We start from the raw sequence: 22,336 nt of genomic DNA, 5'->3' as shown, positions 1-22,336 counted from the left end.
GCAGCGGGTGGTGGAGACCAATAAGGGGGTGGCCCCACAGGGTCAGTGAGGGGGTCTTCTGGGGGACCTGGAAGAACAGGGTAAAGCCTTTGGGAGGGAGCAGGAGCCGAGGGCTTCTGAGGCTTCTGCGGAGGCTGGGCAATTACAATCTTCTCCCTATTAGGGCACGAACATTTCTTAATATAATTAGGCTTGTCAGTAGCTATGTCAATCCAAACATCGATGTAAGCAGTTTGGTCTGGGTTTCCGGGAGTTCCATAGATGATGCCCCAAACTGCAAACAATAGCCTAAATAGAAAGTGCCCTGAGAGGGCCAGCCGACCCAGAAAGTGGGCCACTCCAATTCGCACAGAGTGCGCGGGGATCCAGGGCCCACTGTGACGTCGTGACCTGAGGCGCGCTTGGAGAAGTCTGAGAAGTTATCAAGAAGGCTTTGCCCTGGCCGGTTTGGCTCAGCGGTTAGAGCATCCGCCTGCGGTCCGGAGAGACCCGGGTTCGGTTCCCGCTAAGGGCATGTACCTCGGTTGCAGTTTGTCCCCGGCCCTGGTTGGTCGTGCGGGTGGCAGCCACTCGATGTGTCCCTTCACATCGATGTTTCCCTCTCTCTCTCTCTCCCTCCCACTCTATCTGTACAAAAAATGGAAAAATGTCCTCGGGTGAGGATAAAAAAAAAAAGAAGGCTTTGAAGAGGGGTCTTAGGTCCTGAAGGTCCCTGACCCATTTTGAAGGGCAAAGGCCGGCACAACACAGAAACACAAAGCTCAAAAGAACAAACACATAAAACAGACAAAGAGGTTGCCAGATAACCCGAACCGGGGCCAAGAGCAAGGTCTAGCTTCAGCCCAGGGGCGGCATCTATGTGCTGCATACAGCAGATCTACTTCCCCTCACTCTGCAGAGTTTTGAAACAGACTTACTGAGGGACGTCCCGTCTGCTGAACCGAACCTGGGCCCAGGGTTTCCAGATGCTCTCTAGATGGAATTTGGAGTGGAGACAATTCCAGGGCAGAATGGCGTCCGGGGCGGAGGAACGTCTCTCCGAGGCCTTCCCCTAGACCACCCGTCCGCTCCTGGGATGGACCTGTCTCCCGGGGTTTGAGGAGGTCAACCCGCCGAAGTGGGGGACCTCGTTTGTCTATCTCGCTGGGGCCTCCAAATGTTGTAGACCAACGAGACAGACCAGACTCCGCACTGGGTTCAAATGAAGAGAGCTTTATTAGCTGCACGGATACTGTCCCATCCTACTCAGAGGAGAGAGCAGCCCCGAGCTCGGGGAGGGATACTTACATAGTTGTCTTAGCCTGTTAAGAAATTGGGCTAAGGGTCTGCAAGCAAGCAGTACAGAGCGGATCTCTGCGGTCAGCCATGTGTCTGAGGGTGAGCAGTTCTGTTGCACAGTGTAGTGTCAGCTCCGGCTGCTGCCGTCTCCTCCCTCCCGCCTAGTTCCTGTGATGCTCTGAGGGTCCAGGGCAAGGTCTGCCGAGTGGACATTTTAACTACAAGCTTTCCCAGTACTTTAGCTGCATGTGCTTTATGTTTTATTGCCCTGTTGTCTGTCCTTCACATACTGTGCTTGCTGTTCCACTCTGATGGGGCCCAGCCACCCGTTTCCAAGAGGAATCGTTGGGGGGAAGAGTGTACAGAGATTTCCCAAGAGAACCACAGAGGCCTTCCAGGCACCAGAGCCCGCAGTCTGCTCGGCGGCCTGAGCGCAGGCGGGAGCTGGGAGGGAAGGCCAGATGCCGGGCAAGAAGGAGGTCGGCCTCTGGACATGAGTGCGCAGAGCCTGTGCCATGTCCCGGGCGTGGTGGCACCTGCTGTGTCGCTTCCAGAGTCTGGCCAGAGTGTGTCCTCACTCCCAGGAGCCTCGCCTCCTCCAGCAGGGCCCACAGGGTCTCCGGATGGGCGAGCACGTGGGCGGGGCTTTAGTCTGGGCCCAGGCTGTAGAGATGAAGCGCCCCAGAGAGCCGGGCTCCCAGAGAGCTCCTTCCAGCAGCCACGACCACTTGGTTCTGTGGGAGACAGAGCCCATTAGTCATAAGGGGCCCCTGGGGACAAACATGAGTGAGATGCTGCCACAGCTCAGCGCCTAGGGCAGGGACCGTGGTCACCTTGCCCTCTGGTGCCCATCGCAACCCTCACACCCTGGTCCGTGCCCGCCCTGCCCAAGCCCCACCCGAGGCTTCAGGACACAGCCACCTCGCCCCACTGCTCCCCGCCACGGAAGGGGAGGGCCGAGTCACACCCATCCTCGGTCCAACAGCCCTGAGCACCCAGGTGTCCCGGCCTCCGGGCGGTGCTGGAGGGACGGGCCTGTGGGGTTGTGCAGAGTGTTGATTAGGACACCACTCAGCTGGGGAAGTCATAGTGGGCAGGTGGGTAATTTTTATAAAATACAGGGGTTTTTGATATGTCTAATTTTTTGAAAATGAGTAAAATTTTAAATGTAAGCAAAGCTTATGACAAAGTAGTCCTCTGACCAGAGCTTTTGAGAATCCTCCCATAAACAAGGACCTATGTCTGGTAGTGGACCCTACATTTTTGTTATTGGGCAGGCTCAGGTTAAGTGGGTCAAGGCCGCAACGCATGCACTCGCCACCAGGGGGCGAACAGCCAGCTCTCATGACCGGTGCAACTCTGTGCATCATCCTATCTTCCCTCCAGAGCTCTTTGTGCATCATCCTAGCTTCCCTCCAGAGCATGACCTCTGTCTGCCCTCTACGTTCACACCTAGCACAGCTTGGGACCACATCCTGCCCCCAAACAAACTTGCAGTCTGTGGTTGAGGGGGGTCCTGTCTAACCCTCTTGTCTCTGTGTCTGCTGATGTTGACGGTGCGCACACCCCCTGACCCAGCAGCGTTCTAAGGCTCTCACCCACAGGGATGTCACACAGCCCTACAGAGACACAGATGCAGAATGCTCACTACCGTGCCGAGTGTGACAGTGAAAAGCGGGGTAGGGAGTGAATGCCGATGGGAGTGTGACCAAGGAGTAAGATGGTGTCTAGACAAACACTGCCCCACTAACAAGAGCCCCAAGCTGTGCGCACCTGCGGGGGGAGGAGCAGCAGCGAGGACACTCGGTGAGGCAGGGACGAAGTGTGTGTTTATCTGTCCCCCATCACGCAGGCCTCCCACCAGGGGAGCAAACCCTCAGGGCTCGAGCAGTCTGGAGCAGCTCAACCCCCGAGTCCCAGGGAGATGCTCAGATGCAATACTCCACGTTCCCAGACACTGCATGTGCCGAGAACCCTCGTGTTCAGCCATTCAGACGTATGATGATTATTGGTTTGTGGGCCGCACAGAAATGGGTAGCTCTCTGAAGCCACCAACAGCGGATGGGGGGAGGGGGGTCAAGAGGAGCCACCCCCCCAACTGGTGGCATTGTATGTGATATAATTTTGTGTGTTCCTCTATTTTCCAAATAAAAAAGTCAAACATAATGAGGTCATCCCCAAGTCCCTGCTCCAGGACAGACAGGCATCAAGAGCAGCTGGCCCACCTTGTCCTTGGACCACACGGTGACCACGGAGCTCCCGAACCTCGAGCTGGCCTACGGAGAGATCCTGGGTTAGCACGGCCTCGAACACACATTGTGGCACTGACCAGCCTCAGATGGAGGAAACGGCCTTTTCTGCAGTGTTTTTATTCCTTCAGGGGGTACTTACTTCGGGAGAAATCAACACATGTTGTGCCTGGAAGAAAACGGTGAAAAAGGGAGACAGTCAGTGTTGTCATGTTCATGGGGGGCTTTCGACCAATTCCACACCCTCACACTCCGTTTCTGCAGAAGCCTTAAAACCCTCTGATGCCACAAATATCACTTAGGGGAGTTTAGCTCAGAAAAATAGATGTGTAAAATGTTTATATGGGAATACTATTTCATAACAGTGGTTCCAGGAACCATGGTTTACCTACAGTTAAAATATGCAACAGCCAGTAAATGCGCTGTAGGAATGAATACCGGGACTCAGAGAAAATTATTCTTGTTATGTTAGCAGGTAAGACAAACACTTCGTAAAACCACGGTGGAACGTGCAGTGTGTCTGGCTGTAAAAGTGCACACGCAGTGCGAGGCCCACAGTGGACATGACCTGCGGGCAGCCGCCGTCCTTGGGCTACGAGGGGCGTCTGGTACAGAACAGTACCTTCTCCTCCGGACATGGGGACAGCCAGGACTTGCATCTGCCCGACATGTCGCCGAAGGTGGTGTGTCTGCCGTTGTAGACGTAGACACGGCCATCCTCTCCCCCGATCAGCCCCGAGGTCATGTCCGCTATCCGCAGGGGGGCTGCCACGATGACCTCGTCTGTGAACAGCAGACAGCGGGAGCCTGCCTGACTCCTCCTGTCGGCCTCCACAGCCCCACTGCCCAGCCTCACCCACCTCCCACAAAGACTGCCCGACTTCATCCTGACAGCCAGGACTGCTTTCCTGCTTGATCATCTGTCAACCTGATGGGACGGTTCTGACATCACCTCGAGAGGCACGGCTCACCATGTACACCTCGCGCTGCTCTTACCTGATTCAGACTACAGGCCATGGGCCCACAGGTGTCAGTCATCAGGGCAGAGCATGTGTGACCCAATCAGGGGACCCGTGTTGGGGGAGGGGCCCACTTCTCGGCCAGAGGCACTGACCACCCCCTTTCCTACCTAAGCCATCCCCATCCAGGTCACTCAGGTGCAGGACACCTCCGAACCGGGAGAAACGGCGGTCTCCACTGAAGGAGCTGAGCAGGGACGGCCGTAGGTCGGGGGTCAGTGCGTACATCCGAGTGGCTCCACCCTGGTGCAAGGTCATGGTCAGGAAGGCCATTTTAGACACGTCATCTGGAATGGACCACACAGTTCAGGACCGCTGCTCACGAGCACAGCACCAAGTAGGCTTTGTCCTGCTGCAGGTGTCTGTACCCACGTGATCAGGCCACAAACCACTAGACCTACGGCCTCAGTGCTGGTTGGGGTGCAGCTGCTTAGGCCTGAGAGCACAGACCAAATATGTCTGCTCAACAACACCCCACACAGCTGCTCCCTCTTCCTGCCTGACCCTCCAGACACCCTTCACACAACTTCTGCCCTGCATACCTGGGCCTATCCTGACTCCACCCTCTGGGTGCAGCCCAGGTCCCCCAAGGCCCAGCACAACCTGACCCCACGGCTCCAGCCGTACTTGGGGTCATTCCCCTTTCACCCATCACAGATTTAAACCACAGCCCATTCTGGTTCTGTTCCTGGTGGACCTATTCCTGGTGAACTGATGTATAAAACTCGCCAAACAAGAGGATGTGAAAATGGAGACGGAGTGAATAAAAGCTACATAGATGATCTCCCAGGACTAAATGGGAATTACAACTGAAATAAAGACAAATCCTCAAAAAAAGCAACAGAAAAGCAGCAGGACAGGACCATGTAACCAGGGACACTGGTAGGATCTGCGGAGGCACGAGAGGGTGGTGGGCTGGAAGCCCACGGACAGCAGCAGTCTTAGCTGTGAGCAGCGCCCTTGGGGAATAAAGACCAAGCCTGCTCCACAGCCCAGAGAGCCGGGACAGAGGGACAGAGAGCTAAAATAGCCACAGCCACTCACCTGGGGGCTGTGGCAGAGGGAGGGCAGCCTGGGCTGGAACTCTGTGGGGACACCTGGGATTTGGAGGGCACTCAGAGTTTTTGTAGAGTTGTGGCCACAAACAATGGTGGCCAGTGTGCTCCTTCCCTGAGCTGTGGGGGAAAGCTGCATTCTCCCCTCAGAGATTCAGCCTTTCCCAGGTGAGGCAAAGAAATGCAAATTGAGGCTCATTAACAACAAGCCTCTATCCCACCCTCTGGAAATCCTCTATGCAGAACACCAGGGCTACATTCCAAGGTACTGAGTAACTGAGACTACTAGCCTCCAGGAAAAATCTAGAGGATAAATGAACCTTTCCTGGGCTTGCAAATCTACCCAGGAAAGTAAAACTTGACAGTGGTGTTTAACGTGGGCCCACCCAGGCTCATCCAAACCCAGTAGAGGGAGCCACAAACAGCAGAACACCAACACCCACAGGGAAAATTTGGCAGGCTCCAAAACCCACTGAGATAGCCAAAATGGTGAAACAAATAAAGAAATTCCAAATGAAAGAACAAGAGAACTCTACCAAAGATGACATAAACGAAATGCAGCTAAGCAAATTATCAGAGGTAGAGTTCAGAGCCATGACCTTGAGGAAGCGCAACAGCATGAGTAAGGACATCAGCACCATGAGTAAAGATATAGAAACATTGAAAACCAACCAAGTGGAAATGAAGAATGACATAGCAGAAATTAAGAACACATTGGAAGGACTAACCAGCAGAGTAGAGGAAGCTGAGGACCAGATCAGTGAATTAGAAGACAGGGTAGAAAAAATCAACAAATCAGAAAACCAAAAGGAAAAAACAATTAAAAAACAGGACGACAGCTTAAAGAGAACTGTGGGACAACTGGAAAAGTATTAACATTCGCATCATAGGAGTCCCCAAAGAGGAGGAAAATGGGCAAGGGTTAGAGAATATATTTGAAGAAATAGTGACAGAAAACTTTCCTAACGTGGTGAAGGAAGAAGGCATTCAAGTTCACGAAGCACAGAGAGCCCCAAGTAAGAAGAACCCAAACAGGCCCACAACAAGACACATAGTAATTGAAATGCCCAAAATTAAAGACAAAGAGAGAATCCTAAAGGCAACAAGAGATAAGCAACAGGTTACGTACAAAGGAAACCTCATAAGGCTCACACCTGACTTCTCACAAGAAACACTACAGGCCAGAAGGGAGTGGCATGAAGTAACCAAAGTCATGAAAAACAAGGATCTGAATCCAAGACTATTCTATCCAGCAAGGCTATCATTCAAAATAGGTCAAATAAAGAGCTTTCCAGACCAAAAAAAAAGCTAAGGGAATATATTAACACCAAACCAGCACTGCAAGATATGCTAAAAGGACTGCTGTAATTAGAAAAAATAGGAAGAAAAATAGAATTGGCAACAAACAAAAATGGCAATAAATAAATACATATCAATTGTCATCTTAAAAGTGGTTTGAATGCTTTGATAAAAAGACACAGAGTAGCCCTGGCCGGTTTGGCTCAGCGGTTAGAGCGTCGGCCTGCGGTCCCAAGAGACCCGGGTTCGGTTCCCGCTAAGGGCATGTGCCTCGGTTGCAGTTTGTCCCCGGCCCTGGTCGGTTGTGCGGGTGGCAGCCACTCGATGTGTCCCTTTCACATCGATGTTTCTCTCTCTCTCTCTGTTCCTCCCTCTCCCTTCCACTCTACCTGAACAAAAAGTGGAAAAATGTCCTCGGGTGAGGATAAAAAAAAAAAAAAAAAGACACAGAGTAGTTGACTGGATAAAAAAGCATGACTCACATATATGCTGTTTACAAGAAACTCACCTCACAACAAATGACTCACATAGGTTGAAAGTGAAGGGATGGAAAAAAATCTTTCAAGCAAATGGAAAGCAAAAAAAAGCTGGGGTAGCAATACTCATATCTGATAAAGTAGATTTCAAAATGAAGGCCATAACTAGAGACAAAGAAGGCCACTACATAATATTGAAAGGATCTATCCAACAGGAAGATATAACCTTGGTAAACATATATGCACCCAATATAGGAGCACCAACATATATTAAAAATATTCTGGAGGACTTCAAAGGAGAAATTGACAGCAACACAATCATAGCAGGGGACTTCAACACCCCGTTGACACCACTGGATAGATCACCTAGACAAAAAATTAGCAAGGAAACACAGACTCTAAATAAAGCACTAGATTAAATGGATTTAATAGATATCTACAGAGAATTACACCCCAAAACCGCAGAATTCACATTCTTCTGAAGTGCACATGGGACATTCTCAAAGACAGACCACATGTTAGGGCACAGACTAAGTCTCTACAAGTTCAAGAAGATTGAAATCATATCAAGCATCTTCTCAGATCACAATGGCATGCAACTAGAAATAAACTGCAACAAGAATATGCAAAGACACTTGAACATATGGAGGCTAAATAGCATGTTATTGAACAATGAATGGGTTACCATGGAGATCAAGGAAGAAATTAAAAACTTCCTGGAAACCAATGAAAATGAACACACAACAACACAGTCTATGGGATGTAACAAAAGCAGTTCTGAGAGGGAAGTTCATAGCACTACAGGTCTACCTCAAGAAGCAAGAAACATTTCTAATAGGCTATCTTACCTCACAACTTAAAGAACTAGAAAGCAAACAGAAAGAAAACCCCAGAGCAAGTAGAAGGAAGGAAATAGTAAAGATCAGAGCAGAAATAAATGACATGGAGACCAAAAAAACAATTCAAAGGATCAATGAAACAAAGAGCTGGTTCTCTGAAAAGATAAACAATGGATGGACCCTTAGCTGGACTCACCAAGAAACAAAGAGAGTCCAAGTACAAAAAATTAGAAATGAAAGAGGAGAAATAATAACTGACACCACACAGAAATACAAAGGATTGTTAACAGATATTATGAACAGTTATATGGCAACAAATTCGACAATCTAAACGAAATGGACAAATTTCTAGAAACACATAGTCTCCCAAAACTGAACCGGGAAGAGATAGAAAACTTGAACAGACCAAAAACAACAAAAAAATTGAAGATGTAATCAAGAGTCTCCCAGCAAACAAAAGCCCAGGCCCGGATGGCTTCACAGGGGAATTTTACCGAACATTCAAAGAACTAATACCCATTCTCCTCAAACTATTTCAAAAAATTCAAGAAGGAATACTCGTTTTATGAGGCCAGCATAATTCTAATTCCAAAACCAGAAAGAGACACTACAAAGAAAGAAAACTACAGACCAATATCCCTGATGAACATAGACACCAAAATCCTGAACAAAATACTAGCAAATCAAATCCAGCAATACATCAAAAAAATTATTCACCATCACCAAGTGGGATTCATCCCAGGGATGCAAGGCTGGTACAATATTCACAAATCAATAAATGTGATACACCACATAAACAAAACAAAAAATAAAAACCACATGATCATATCAATAGATGCTGAAAAAGCCTTCGACAAAATCCAGCATCCATTTCTGATAAAAACGCTCAGCAATCTGGGAATAGAGGGATCATATCTTGACATAATAAAGGCCATATATGAAAGACCTACAGCCAACATCATACTCAGTGGGCAAAAACTAAAAGCATTTCCCTTAAGAACAGGAACAAGAAAAAGATGCCCACTTTCGCCACTCTTATTTAATATAGTACTGGAAGTCTTAGCCACAGCAATCAGACGTGAAGAAAAAATGAAAGGGATCCAAATTGGAAAGGAGGAAGTGAAACGGTCATTATTCACAGATGACATGATACCATACGTAGAAAACCCAAAAGACTCCATCAAAATTTTACTAGACTTAATAAATGAATTTGGCAAAGTAGCAAGATACAAAATTAACATCAAGGAATTGATGGCAGCCCTGGCCAGTTTTGCTCAGTGGTTAGAGCATTGGCCTTCGGTCCAGAGAAACCCAGGTTCAGTTCCTGCTAAGGGCATGTACCTCAGTTGCAGTTTCTCCTTGGCCCTGGTTGGGTCATGTGGGTGGCAGCCACTCACTGTGTCCCTTTCCCATCGATGTTTCTTTCTCTCTCCCCCTCCCACTCTATCTGAGCAAAATATGGAAAAATGTCCTCCGGTGACGATAAAAAAAAAAGAAAGAAATTGATGGCATTCTTATACACCAATGATGAACTCACAGAAAGGGCAACTAAAAAAAAAAATCCCATTTACCATTGAGGCAAAAAAAGTAAGATACCTAGGAATAAACTTAAGCAAAGAAATAAAGGACCTATTCACAGAAAACTACAGGTCATTGAAAAAAGAAATAGAGGAAGATATAAAAAAGTGGAAGCATATACCTTGTTCATGGATTGGAAAAATTAACATCATTAAAATGTCCATACTACCCAAAGAAATCTATAGATTCAATGCAATCCCCATCAAAATACCAACGACATATTTCATTGAAGTATGCCGCTGAATTTCACAGAACTAGAACAAATACTTCAAATGTTCATATGGATCCAAAAAAGACCTCAAATAGACACAGCAATCTTGAAAAAATAACAAAGTTGGAGGGATCACATTATCAGATTTCAGGTTATACTACAAAGCCACTGTAATCAAAACAGCCCGATACTGGCACAAGAACAGGCATATAGACCAGTAGAACAGAACAGAGAACCCAGAAATGGACCCAAGGCAATATGCTCAATTAATATTTGACAAAGGTGGCAAGAGCATACAGTGGAGTAAAGACAGCCTCTTTAATAAATGGGGTTGGGAAAATTGGACAGCTACGTGCAGAAAAATTAAACTAGACCATCAACTTACACCATACACAAGAATAAACTCAAAATGGATAAAAGACTGAAATGTGACTCATGAATCCATAAAAATCCTAGAAGAAAATGTAGGCAACAAAATTTCAGACATCATACTCAGCAGAATTTTCACTCATACAATGCCTAAGGCAAGAGAAACAAAGGAAAAACATTAATACATGGACTACATCAAACTATAAAGCTTCTGCACAGCAAAAGAAACAAGCATGAAAATGGAAAGGGAACCCACTATATGGGAGAGCATAATTGCCAATGATACATCAGAACATCAGATAAGGGTTACAGACTGACAATCCCCAGAAGAGGGGGTGGTGGGGAAGAGATAAACCACAGAACTTATATGCATGTATGTATGAACAATGGACATGGACAACAAAGCTGGTGACAGGGCGGGGAGGGAGGAGGGGGAATCAGTGGGGGGGAAAGGAGAAACATCTATAGCAAAAATAAATTAATTAAATAAAAATAAAATAAAACTCGCCAAGCAGCCCAGCTCCGAGCCCGGACAGGGATTTCTCGCTCACAGCTATTTCCTGCATGAGTTCAGTGGACGTCATCGTCTGCTTTTGGTGGACATGATATGGGCACCCAGGGAGGGTGAGTCATGGCCCTAAGGAGATAGCAGCCCAGGCCTGCCTGGCTCCAGGCCTCACCCTCGCCCCAGTATGATGTGGTCCGGAGCCACGTGACCTACCGTGCGTGGGGGCCCCAACCAACAGCACCTGCGTCCGGGACCCGTTCACCATCACATGGCCACTCGACAAGGAGCTGCCCAGTTTCTCCATGGCCTGTGAAGTGTGATACATCAAAGAACGGCTCCGAACGCGTTCCCTGGGTGCCCCTGCCTGGGGAGGGCGGGCTGCCTACCTTGTCCCCAGAGATGGTGAAGGAGCTCTGGCAGCGGGGTGGCAAGTAGCCGTACACTCGTCCGAGGCTCTGCTTCTTGTCACGCACACGGGACAAGTAGCCCAGACTGCAACAAAGTGCGTGGGGCAGGGCCAGGGTGGGGAGCTGGCCAGGTGTTCAGGTCCAAGGAAACAGCACGCCCCCCCCCGCCCCCACGCACACACACACACTCAGTCCCTGCGACTGCAGGCATGGAGTGGGGGTTGGGCTTCCAGAGGTTGTCCCAGTGTCAGGACCCTCAGAGACAAGGCCCGCCATTCTGCCCCAGCTAACAGCAAATACAGGGGTGTCCGCGTGGTGGGCTGATTGTGTCCCGGAATTCTATGCTGAAGTCCTAACCCCGGTAGCCCAGACTGTGTCCGTATTTGGAGATAAGGTCTTTAAAGAGGGAATTCAGTTACAATGAGGTCATCAGGCTGGGTGGGCCCTAAACCAACGTGGCTGGTGTCATGAGAAGGGGAGAGACAGCAGGGATGGACAGACAGAGGGGCCGTCTGCAGCCGGGGGCGGGGGTGTCAGCAGCAGGGATGGACAGACAGAGGGGCCGTCTGCAGCCGGGGGCGGGGGTGTCAGCAGCAGGGATGGACAGACAGAGGGGCCGTCTGCAGCCGGGGGAGGCCTCAGCAGCAGGGATGGACAGACAGAGGGGCCGTCTGCAGCCGGGGGAGGCCTCAGCAGCAGGGATGGACAGACAGAGGGGCCGTCTGCAGCCGGGGGAGGCCTCAGCAGCAGCCAACTCTGTCCACGCCTGGCCTTGGGCTTCAGCCTCCAGGGCTGAAAGAGTAAATCCCTGTTGAAGGCCCGAGTCTGTGGCCCTTTATGGTGGCAGCCCTGGCTAAGGAGGACACTTCCTATGTCATTTTAAATTTCTAAGGAGAATTTGCAACCTGCCTGAGTCAGCTCTTCCCGAAGGGTAAGAACGTCTTGGCCCATCTGCCTGAACGCACAGGTCGGGCTGGCCAGGCAGTAGGCCCGATGGTGCCCAGCGCTCACCTGCTGACATTCTTCCAGGTGGGGCTCCCCACCAGCAGCAGGGTCCCGTTGTCCACGCGGGCGCCGTGAATGGCGTAGCCCAGCCAGGCGAAGTCCTCCTCGCCTCTCACCAGCCAGTTGGCTGCCTCCACCTGCAGGTGTTCTGCAGGAGACAGGCCGTCCCTCACTTTGTGTGGAGGACAGGAGGACACAGGTGGCCGTTTGTAGGCAATGACCAATGGGTTCCCCTGCTGAGTTTCTTCCAGAATTCACAGCCACAACTGTTCCCAGGGCCCGACCTTAGAAATGGGTCTCACGGGTGACCTAAGAAATGCATTTCTAGAGCTTACTTCAGTGGCGTGGGGGTGCATACAGGAAGGGCCCATCTTGGACACTGAGGGCGCCACGGCCCTACAACTGGGAGACCGAGATAAACCCTTTGGACCGAACCCAGACATCAGGCCCGTGCACATGTACACGTTGGGCCCGTGTGTAGACGCCAGGCCCATGTGCCTGTAGATGTTGGGCCCATGTGCGTGTGGACGTCGGACATGTGTGTGTAGACGTTGGGCTCATGTACGTGTAGACGCCTAGCAGGTGTGCGTGTAGACGTCGGGCGTGTGCGTGTCGTCGAGCCAGTGTGCATGTAGACGTCGGGCGTGTGTGTGTAAACGTCGGGTCCGTGTGCATGTACTCAGTGGCTCCCAGGTATCCCTCGCCGGAGTGTCTGTAAGAGGCAGCTGCTGGGAACTCACGGGGATGGGCATGGAATGAGGCAGGAAGGGCTCAGCGCCTGCATGAGAGGTCCCCGGGCCCTGCCCCCCTACCTTTGTGAGTTCGGCCGGGGTCGGAATAGAACGCGGCCACCATGCCCCTCTGCTTCCCTCCACCCGGTGCAAAGGGGGAGCCCATCACCAGGTCAGCATCACCGTCTCTGTTAACGTCGGCAGCCAGGAGCGTCCAGCCCAGGTTACAGTACGTGTCCTGGGGAGACAGGAGAGCACGCTGACGCCTGGGCAGTGGGGATGCCGGTTCTAGCATCTGTGCCTGGCTGTGGTGGGCGACATACCTGGCAGGAGATGGTGACGTTGGGGGACGGCGACATCTTTCCCCTCTTGGAACCAAAGTAGACATACACGGCGCCCTAGGTGAGGACAAACCGGGCACCATGAGGTCGCTGTGACTGGGACCGAGAGGACCAGTCAGTCCCACCAGAAGGCTGCGGGCAGGAGCCTGGGCATCGGATGCCCGCCCTGGGCCTGGTGCTGGTGGCAGCGGTCTGGGAGCCCCAGCTGCCTGGATGTTCACTCCCATGAGGCCCTTGGAGCCCCCGCAGAAGCGCGCCCTTGTCTCTGCCTCCCTGGGGCCTTGCTCCGCGAAACTGTGGGTGAACTCCTCTCCCCATCTCCAGGCCTAGCTCCAGGCTCTGGCTCAGCCCCTCGGGCATCTGGACTTGAGCATCTCTGTGGGTGCCCCACTGGTCTGTGATGCCTGCCGTGTTGTTCTGTGTCCCACACTGTCCCTTCTCTAACTCGCCTGTCTCCACTCGCTCATTTGTTTTGCTTCACAAGCAAGTTCTGGGTGAACAAAACCAGCCCGTCCTCCCGAAGGGCTGGCAGACAGCCCTCAGGACAAGAGACCCGGAGGGGCTAAGCCAGGTGTGTGCTCGAGTGTGAGGACAATGAGGGTCCAACCCCGGGTTACACAGCCCTCCTGGGAGGCGACTAGGTGTACATGTTGAGAGGAGTGTGAGGCAGCAGGGGTGGAGGTGACCCTGCAGGCACAGGTGGCACACAACTACCGACGGCGCCGGCGGCGTCTGCCCTGTCCCAGGCGGGTGCTCCTGCCTGGCTGAGCTCCGGCTCAGGGCGCAGAGCCTGGGTCTGGGGTGGGGTCTGTGCCTGACAGGAAGGCCTCCAGCCCTCTGCTGGGATGGCAGGAGCTCGTGGCCTGACCCTTGTCACCTTCACCTCCGTCAAGAGGGACAGCAGAGCCTTTGCTGGAAATGGGAAGCCAGGAAGCCGAGCTGAGAAAGATGCCGCCAAGGAACCGAGGCCACGTCAGGGACCCGGGGGGGGGGGGGAGCACCCACCCAGGCGCTGCTGTGCCCAGCACGTCTGATCCTCTGCTGTCTGCAGAGGCTCTGCTCTGCCACCCCTCCTCCCCACCACGGCCCCATCCTCCCACCGCCGCCCAGCCTTACTTTGTATGTGAGCTGCTCCGAGCCCACAGAAGGGGCGCCCACGGCCAGGTCGGGCACGCCGTCCTTGTTAAAGTCCAGCACGGCCAAGGCTGAGCCAAAGCGGCCTGAGGGCTGAAAGGCACAAGTGAGCCCATGGGCCAGCCACTGCTCAGCCAGCACAGCTGATTCCCCAGGAGTTGATGGGCCTGGGGCCATTGTCGCCTGCGGGGTCAGGGACAGAGCGGTGGCATCCCACACAGAACACCTGTGGCACACAGCTGGGAAGTCTGACCCAGTGACACTGGAAGACGCCGGAAATCGAGAATGAGTCTCGTCCGTTCTAGGTGTTTATGAAAAGGTCTGGGGAGCACTGGGCCCCATTAAGACCAAACATCGGCAAAGTACCCACACTAATCCAACAGCAGCCAACAAGAGGGCATCCCCACGGCCACTGTGCAGCGTGGTGGTCGCTACCTCTAAATTTAACGTCACATGAAATTACACATGCGAGCCCTCGGTGGCACTGGGCGCATTTCCAGTGCTTAAAGTCAAGGTGCACAGGGGCTTCCACTGTTCTTGTCACTCCTTTGCCCTGGGGCTGCCCAGAGAGGCGGGGCAGTGGTCACAGACAGGAAACTCGAGCTAGCCAGGCACCTCACCTGGAAGCCCTCCAGGACCCCATGGGCCTCCTCCTCTAGGTCCAGGTCGATGGGGGGCAGGCCCAGGTCGTTGCCATAGATGAGGTACACGCGCCCCACGTGGATGTGGCCGGGGCGGCTGTAGCCTGGGGCGCCCACCACCAGGTCCCCGTGCCCATCCTGGTTGAGGTCAGCTGAGGTCATTGCCCTGTAGAGACGAAGAAAAAACCCATCACCATGTCTTCTGAGATGGGGGGACCGTCTCCTCCTCTCTGGAGTCCCGCACTTAAACTTCCTCTCTGGTTCCCATCCAGCGCAGCTGCTGAGTATTCATGTCTGAGGTTACAGTGCCTGTGATTCTGTCCTGCTCCCCAAGGGAAATAGATGACAAAGAAGGACAGCAGGCCTCTGGACATCTCTGGACCCGTGGCAGAGCAGATGATGAGCACCCTCGGAGCACCACATCCCTACCGGACCCAGAGCCGAGTGGCTTCGTCCGCGCCAGTCTGTCCTGCTCAGAGGCAAGCTGGGTCAAGGCGCCTGATTTCCACCCCAGTGAGGAGCCCGCCTTTGCTGGACAGACTTTGGTGTCCAACCTATGGAGCAGACGTTTGTAAACAAGACTGTGACCAGACACAGAGATGGACAGACTAAGCCAAGAGTTTGAGGCCTCCGCTGGTCTAGCAAGAGCAGAGCCATTGGTTACCCTGTTCTTACTCAGCATGTGGGAGCCAAGAGCAAGATGGGCACAGGCGTGAGGGCCACACACTGGGTGACAGCACTGTTCCCTGCGCTCCGGAGGCGGGAAACAGGCCAGTGAAGCCAGGAAGCACCTTGCCCGCCCCTCCCCCACCCAGCAGGGGCCTTCTTTTGGAACTTTCCATAAGGCCACCACTGTCCACAAGAAAGCCAGCATCACCTGCCACTCCCAGGCTGGGGCAGAGCATGGTGACCCCCAGAGGAAGGGCTGTAAGTCGTCTGGGGTGTCAGAAGAAAAGACTGTTCATCAAAACCTCCAGAAAACCACCCTTCACAACCTTGGGCTCCATGAGGCAGATTTGTACACTCAGATGGGCCCCTGCCGCTCCCTCTCGGCGTTCACTGTGCTGAGCTCGGCTGCTGCCTTGAATCTATACTATTCCAATCACCACGCCCATCTGCTCATCATTCCCCCAAACTGATGGCAACTTGTCCCCAGGGACACTGACACCTGACGTGTGTCCCATGTGGCTTCAGGACTGGGGTCACTTAGTCAAGTATTAAACACATTCTGACAAGTTAAGGAGGTGATTTTATCTTTACAGTCACTTAACCAAGCTAACATCGTTGATGGGGAGCCGACTGGGAAATGGAAATAACAGGTGCCACTCACCCCCTTTGTCCAGCGACAGCGGTGGCAGCACTGAGCTGGGAAACCCGCACTTACCAGCCCAGCCTTGCGTAGGGACGTGTCGAGAAGTAAGACGCCAGGGGGCTGGACACATGCTTCTTTGGCCGCTGGGAGCTGCCCGTGAAGATCATGCGCAAGTTCCTCTCCAAAGCCTGGTACATGAAGGACACAGAGTCCTGAAATACAGTCATGACAGACAGATGAGGACACAGCTCGAATGCAAAGCTCCAAGTCCCATCAAGCCCGTGGAGGTGCACAGGAAATGTTTCAGTAAGTGCTAGAGAATAAGACATCGGCTCCTGTCACCAGGTGAGACCACTCAAGACAGGCATCAGGAGAGTGACAGCATACCCCGACACAGGCTGAGCGACGGCAGATACCAGCTAGGAAGAGTCAGCGGGATGTAACCCTGACCAATCAAGTCAGATGTGCGGCACCAATTTGCAGAAGGTAACCCAACAAAACCATTTTTATAGACTAAGATTTTTTAAAAGACCACTTCCTTTAAACTAGAATTATAGCCCTGGCCAGTTTGGCTCAGCGGTTAAAGCGTCGGCCTGCGGTACAGAGAGACCCAGGTTCGGTTCCCGCTAAGGGCACGTACCTCGGTTGCAGTTTGTCCCCGGCCCTGGTTGGTCGTGCGGGTGGCAGCCACTCGATGTGTCCCTTCATATCGATGTTTCTCTCTCTCTCTCCCTCCCACTCTATCTGAACAAAAAATGGAAAAATATCCTCGGGTGAGGATAAAAAAAAACAAAACAAAACTAGAATTATATCTGTATGTATATATTTCCTTTTATGTAAGAGATTTGGAGGACAAGCAGCCCTCCAGCTTGGGATGCGGAATTGTCCTTACATGGTCACCACAGAGACACAGGTGCAGTCTGGGGTGGCCTGGAGGGGCCAAGTACTAGACCCACCCAAGTTCAGGGGACACAAGTAAGTCCACCCAAGGGTGACCTGAGACCAAAGGAGAACCCCAGCAGCCCCCAGCAGTAGCTCAGAGCCTGGGCAGCGCAGGAAGCGACTGGCCTCTGTGCCCCCAGCCCCCTGGCAGGTGCCCGCAGACAGCTTCTCCTCAGGCTCCCATGCGTCCAGGAAGCATTTACCAGCTCCGACTGTGTTCCCAGCCCATGACAGGCCTTGGGAATATGCAGTCCTCTCCCACAAGTCCTCTTGCAAAGGACACAGATCCGAATAACCACAGGACAAAGTGACACGTGCTTCCAGGGGGTCCCGCCTGGGACTGGCTATGAAATGTTGCGGAGCCCTTGTTCAAAAATCTTAAGGCAGCCCGGCCGGTGTGCTCAGTGGTTGAGCGTTGACCTGCACCAAGAGGTCACCGGTTCGATCCCCAGTCAGGACACATGCCCAGGTTGTGGGCCAGATCCCCAGTATGGGGCGTGCAGGAAGCAGCCATGTTCTCTCTCATCGAGGTTTCTGTTTCTCTCTCCCTCTTCCTTCCTCTCTCTCTAAAATCAATAAAGAAGAAAAAAAAGAATCTTCTCTTTTATTTATTTATTTATTTTTTTATCCTCACCCGAGGACATTTTTCCATTTTTTGTTCAGATAGAGTGGGAGGGAGAGAGAGGAAGAGAGAGAGAGAAACATCGATGTGAAGGGACACATCGAGTGGCTGCCACCCGCACGACCAGCCAGGGCCGGGGACAAACTGCAACCGAGGTACGTGCCCTTAGCGGGAACCGAACCCGGGTCTCTCGGGACCGCAGGCCGACGCTCTAACCGCTGAGCCAAACCGGCCAGGGCAAAAAAAAGAATCTTAAAACAGCGACAACAGAGCCTCAGACCAAGGTCAAGGCCCTGCTATGCGTGACCACTCAGGCTGCACACCGATGCCGCTGGTCCTGCCCAGGCCCGTGCCCGCCCCACAGACACCACCCTGTCTATCTAAAGCCCTCTCTACACCGACTTACCTTCCCCCTTCTCTTGGCACCTTGTACCCTGGTCTTCAGATTTCTGAAATCCTGAAACTTTCCCCACCCAGTGCCAGAAATACATGCTCACTGATGAAATACAACCTACTATTCAAGGCCTAACTCCAAAGCCACCTCCTCCGTGACGCTTTCTCTGATAGCAGGGACACAATGTTCATGATTGACACTGTTATCCCACCCCCTGTCGTTATGGTATTTGTTACAGCCTACTCACAGCTGGTCGCTTTTGTATTTCTCAGATGTTAGAGGAAAGTTCCTAAAGGTCAAAGACGTTTTCCCTTTCAGTTTCATCCCCCAGGAGAATCTGACACCCCACAACAGTGTCACGCACGAATGTCACTTATGCCACAGTGTCCCTCAGCATGGGACGGACGCTTTGCAGTGTGGAGAAAGCAGGCTTGGCCCAGGGTCACCTTGGGCCCCACCGGGTTTGCCAAAGGCCCCTGAGGTCCCGAACGAGTCTCAGGACATCTCTGGCACCAAACGTGAAGGCCAAGGATCTGGTGGCCTGGCACACGCTGGGTGACTCACTGAGCGTCACATAGCCAGTGACCCCACAGAACAAAGGACCACAGGCAGCAACAGGGTCCTTTCTTCATGAAAAGCAGAAAATACTTACTGAGGTCCAGGAGTCCACACTGAAGACCACCCCTCTCTTGGTATAGTTTATATTTTTTCTGGTCTCTTCAGTTAGGGATGCAGTCAGATTTCTGTGAAAGCCATTTTTCTGTACCGGTGAGCTGCTGGAAGACAGAATGCTTAAGACTGAAAACAAATAACTGAGTTGAAGAATATCGCCATCAGTCACAGGTTAAAAGCCCATACGTTTTAACTTCTGAAAGTTGAAGGAACAGCAACACAAAAGAGCAACGTCTTAGGAAAACCTTCACAGGAGGTTCCACGGAGCCTTTCAATCAACACATCCCCACAGTTTAAAAGCCTATACTACAAAAAGTACTGCCTAAGCAATCAATCAGATGCAGAGTTCAAAACACTGCTTATAAGGTTGCTCAAGGAACTTAGTGAGACCTTCAAGGAACTTAGTGAGCACATCAACAACATAAAAAAGGTCCAGTCAGAAATGAAGTATGCACTAGCTAAAATAAAGAATAATTTACAGGGACTCAATAGTAGAGTAAGTAAAGCCAAGAAGCAAACCATCAATTTGGAATATAAGGAAGCAAAAAACACCCTAGCAGAACAACCAAAAGAAAAAAGAACTTAAAAAATGAGGATAGTGTAAGGAAAGGAGCCTCTGGGACAACTTCAAGGGTGTCAACATTTGCATCATGGGGGTGCCAGAAGGAGAAGAGGGAAAACAAGAAATTGAAAACCTATTTGTAACAACAAGGACAGAAAACTTCCCTAACTTGGCAAAAGAAACATACAAGTTCAGGAAGCATGGAGAGTCTCAAACAAGATGAATCCAAAGAGGTCCACACCAAGACACATCATCATCAAAATGCCAAAGGTTAAATACAAAGAATCTTAAAAGCACCAAGAGAAAAGCAGTTCATTACCTTCAAAGGAACTCCCATAAAACTATCAACTGCCCTGGCCGGTTTGGCTCAGCGGTTAGAGCGTCCACCTGCGGTCCGGAGAGACCCGGGTTCGGTTCCCGCTAAGGGCACGTACCTCGGTTGCAGTTTGTCCCCGGCCCTGGTTGGTCATGGGGGTGGCAGCCACTCGATGTGTCCCTTTCACATTGATGTTTCCATCTCTCTCTCTTTCTCTCTCTCCCTCCCACTCTATCTGTACAAAAAATGGAAAAATGTCCTCGGGTGAGGATGAAAAAAAACAAAACAAAACAAAAAAAACCTGTCAACTGATTTCTCAAAAGAAACTTTGCAAGCCAGAAAGAAGTGGCAAGAAATATTCAGAGTAATGAAAAACAATGACCTACAACCAAGATTACTCTATCCTACAAAGCTATCATTTAGAATTGATGGACATATCAAGAGTTTCCCAGACAAGAAAAAGCTAAAGGAGTTCACCACCAAACCAGTATTATATGAAATGTTGACGGGTGTTCTTGAAGGAGAAGAAAAACAAAATATAAGCAATAAAATGGCAATTAATACATATCTATCAACAATTGAATCTACAAACAAAATGAGCAAGCAAAACAGAAATAGACTCCTAGATACAGATGGGCTGAGGCTAGGGCTGGGGGGATGGGCAAAAAAGATGAAGGAATTAAGAAGTACAAATTGATTGTTAGATTGATGACCCTCAAAGAAAAGGGTGGGGGGAGGGCATGATGAGATAAACCAAAGAATTTCTATGTATATATGCATAACCAATGGACACTGGCAATAGTCTGGGGAAGACAGGACGGGGGGTGGGATTGAGGAGGAGGGAGGTCAATAGGGGAGAGAGGGAGGACATCTGTAATACATTCAACAATAAAGATGAGTTAAAAAAAAAAAGTACTGCCTACAGCCTTGAAGTTCCAGAGCGTAAAGGGTCTGAACTCCTTCTGGACGCTAAGGAAGCAAAGATGTTCAGTATTTCACGCACATGGTCGAGAAGTCAGTCTACACTGTCTGGGAGACTGGAATGCAAATGGACTGATCTGTCTTTAAGGACATACCAGAACTAGCCCAGCTGGTGTGGCTCAGTGGTTGAGCATCAACCCTACACCAAGAGGTCGCCAGTTCGATTTCCAGTCAGGACACATGCCCAGGTTGTGGGCCCGATCCCCAGTGGGGGGCATGCAGGAGGCAGCCAGTTGATGTTCTCTCTCATCGATGTTTCTATCTCTCCTTCTCTCTCTAAAATCAATAAAGAAAAAGAATTTTTAAAAAATGTATTGGATTACTAAAAAAAGAACATGCCACAACTAATCACATAATACAGTACACATTCAAGTTTTTATGTTTTAATCAGCCTACAAGCCAGATGCACAGAGGAGCCAGACAGGCCTCCAAAATGACAGGCATGAGCTGCAATAGAAACCCTCAAAGGACCACCCATGTGAGACCCCGGGTTGGATCCGACAAGCTGCAGGTGGCAAGCCCAACCTAGAGGCATTTGGTTCGATTACAAGATTCAAGTAAATTAAACAGTGAGGGTGGCACTGAACCCCTTCTGCAAATCTTCAGTTCTATCGAAGCTCTAAACTCTCCTACTTAGGACCTGCCTCTGCAGAGCCCTCTTCTGAGCACCCTCGGGTGAGCCACTCCAACACTTACCTCTGGGAGCTGGTCTGGGGGCCACCGCAGGCGATGAACAGAGGGTTCTCAGGCAGGGTGCAGTCACTGCGGACACAGTCACGAGTCAGGCCCTCTCTCCAGATGGGGGAGGATGAGCCAACTGAGGGGGTCTTAGGGCCACACAGGCAGCCCGCCCTGGTCACCCAGGCTCAGAGCCCGCTGTCCCACCCCTGCACTGCTGAGCCGCCTGGGCTCACAGGCACGGGCTCAGCCTCGGGTGAAGGACAAAGGACTGTTCCAGCGTGGAGCTCACTGGGAACAGGACAGGTTGAGCAGGACGAGATGCCAGAAAAGGAACTTGGAACAGGAGGTGGGAAGAGACTGAACACAAACTCTCCCTGTAAAGATCTCCCTGCAGCCAGCTTCACGCCAAGGACATGTCTGTCTTCGCGTCTCTGTTTCTCCACCACCAGGAGGCAGACAGCCCTCACAGAGCTCCTGAGTTTTGGCTGAAACCATGACTACCATCACTTCCCTGTTCCTTTGGGAAAATACACTGTAATTTCTAAGTAACGAGAACCTCCTTTGGAAGGTCAGTCTACCCTCAGTGTCTGTGCTGATGGAAACGTGGCCACTTCCTTCTGTCAGAGAGGTGCCCGCCTTTTCCTGGAGCCTTCTCCATATGTCCCCCAAGTTCCATAGACTGATGAGTATTTCTTTGTGTGTGTGTAAAATGCC

At 51.3% G+C, this 22,336-nt stretch overlaps 1 protein-coding gene across 1 annotated transcript in view; it reads right to left on the bottom strand.

Annotated features, from left to right (window-relative positions):
• Positions 1 to 1,895: 1,895 nt before the first annotated feature.
• Positions 1,896 to 22,336, bottom strand: part of GPLD1 (glycosylphosphatidylinositol specific phospholipase D1) — a 34,927-nt gene continuing 14,486 nt past the window's right edge. The window contains exons 12-26 of the mRNA XM_036273002.1: positions 21,638 to 21,703; positions 19,063 to 19,183; positions 16,525 to 16,664; positions 15,120 to 15,306; positions 14,482 to 14,592; positions 13,348 to 13,422; positions 13,106 to 13,262; positions 12,300 to 12,441; positions 11,268 to 11,373; positions 11,095 to 11,188; positions 4,657 to 4,833; positions 4,150 to 4,310; positions 3,670 to 3,696; positions 3,504 to 3,554; positions 1,896 to 2,012 (exon numbers count right to left, since the gene is read on the bottom strand). Coding sequence (XP_036128895.1) covers positions 1,926 to 2,012; positions 3,504 to 3,554; positions 3,670 to 3,696; positions 4,150 to 4,310; positions 4,657 to 4,833; positions 11,095 to 11,188; positions 11,268 to 11,373; positions 12,300 to 12,441; positions 13,106 to 13,262; positions 13,348 to 13,422; positions 14,482 to 14,592; positions 15,120 to 15,306; positions 16,525 to 16,664; positions 19,063 to 19,183; positions 21,638 to 21,703 — 1,702 coding nt within the window. The 3' untranslated portion in view covers positions 1,896 to 1,925. The remainder of the gene's footprint in view (positions 2,013 to 3,503; positions 3,555 to 3,669; positions 3,697 to 4,149; positions 4,311 to 4,656; positions 4,834 to 11,094; positions 11,189 to 11,267; positions 11,374 to 12,299; positions 12,442 to 13,105; positions 13,263 to 13,347; positions 13,423 to 14,481; positions 14,593 to 15,119; positions 15,307 to 16,524; positions 16,665 to 19,062; positions 19,184 to 21,637; positions 21,704 to 22,336) is intronic.

The sequence above is a fragment of the Molossus molossus genome, unplaced genomic scaffold, assembly GCF_014108415.1.
Source record: "Molossus molossus isolate mMolMol1 unplaced genomic scaffold, mMolMol1.p scaffold_m16_p_20, whole genome shotgun sequence".
Taxonomy (NCBI): Eukaryota; Metazoa; Chordata; class Mammalia; order Chiroptera; family Molossidae; genus Molossus; species Molossus molossus.
The sequence above is the reverse complement of the archived record's forward strand: the minus strand, read 5'-3'. Positions and strand labels throughout refer to the sequence as shown.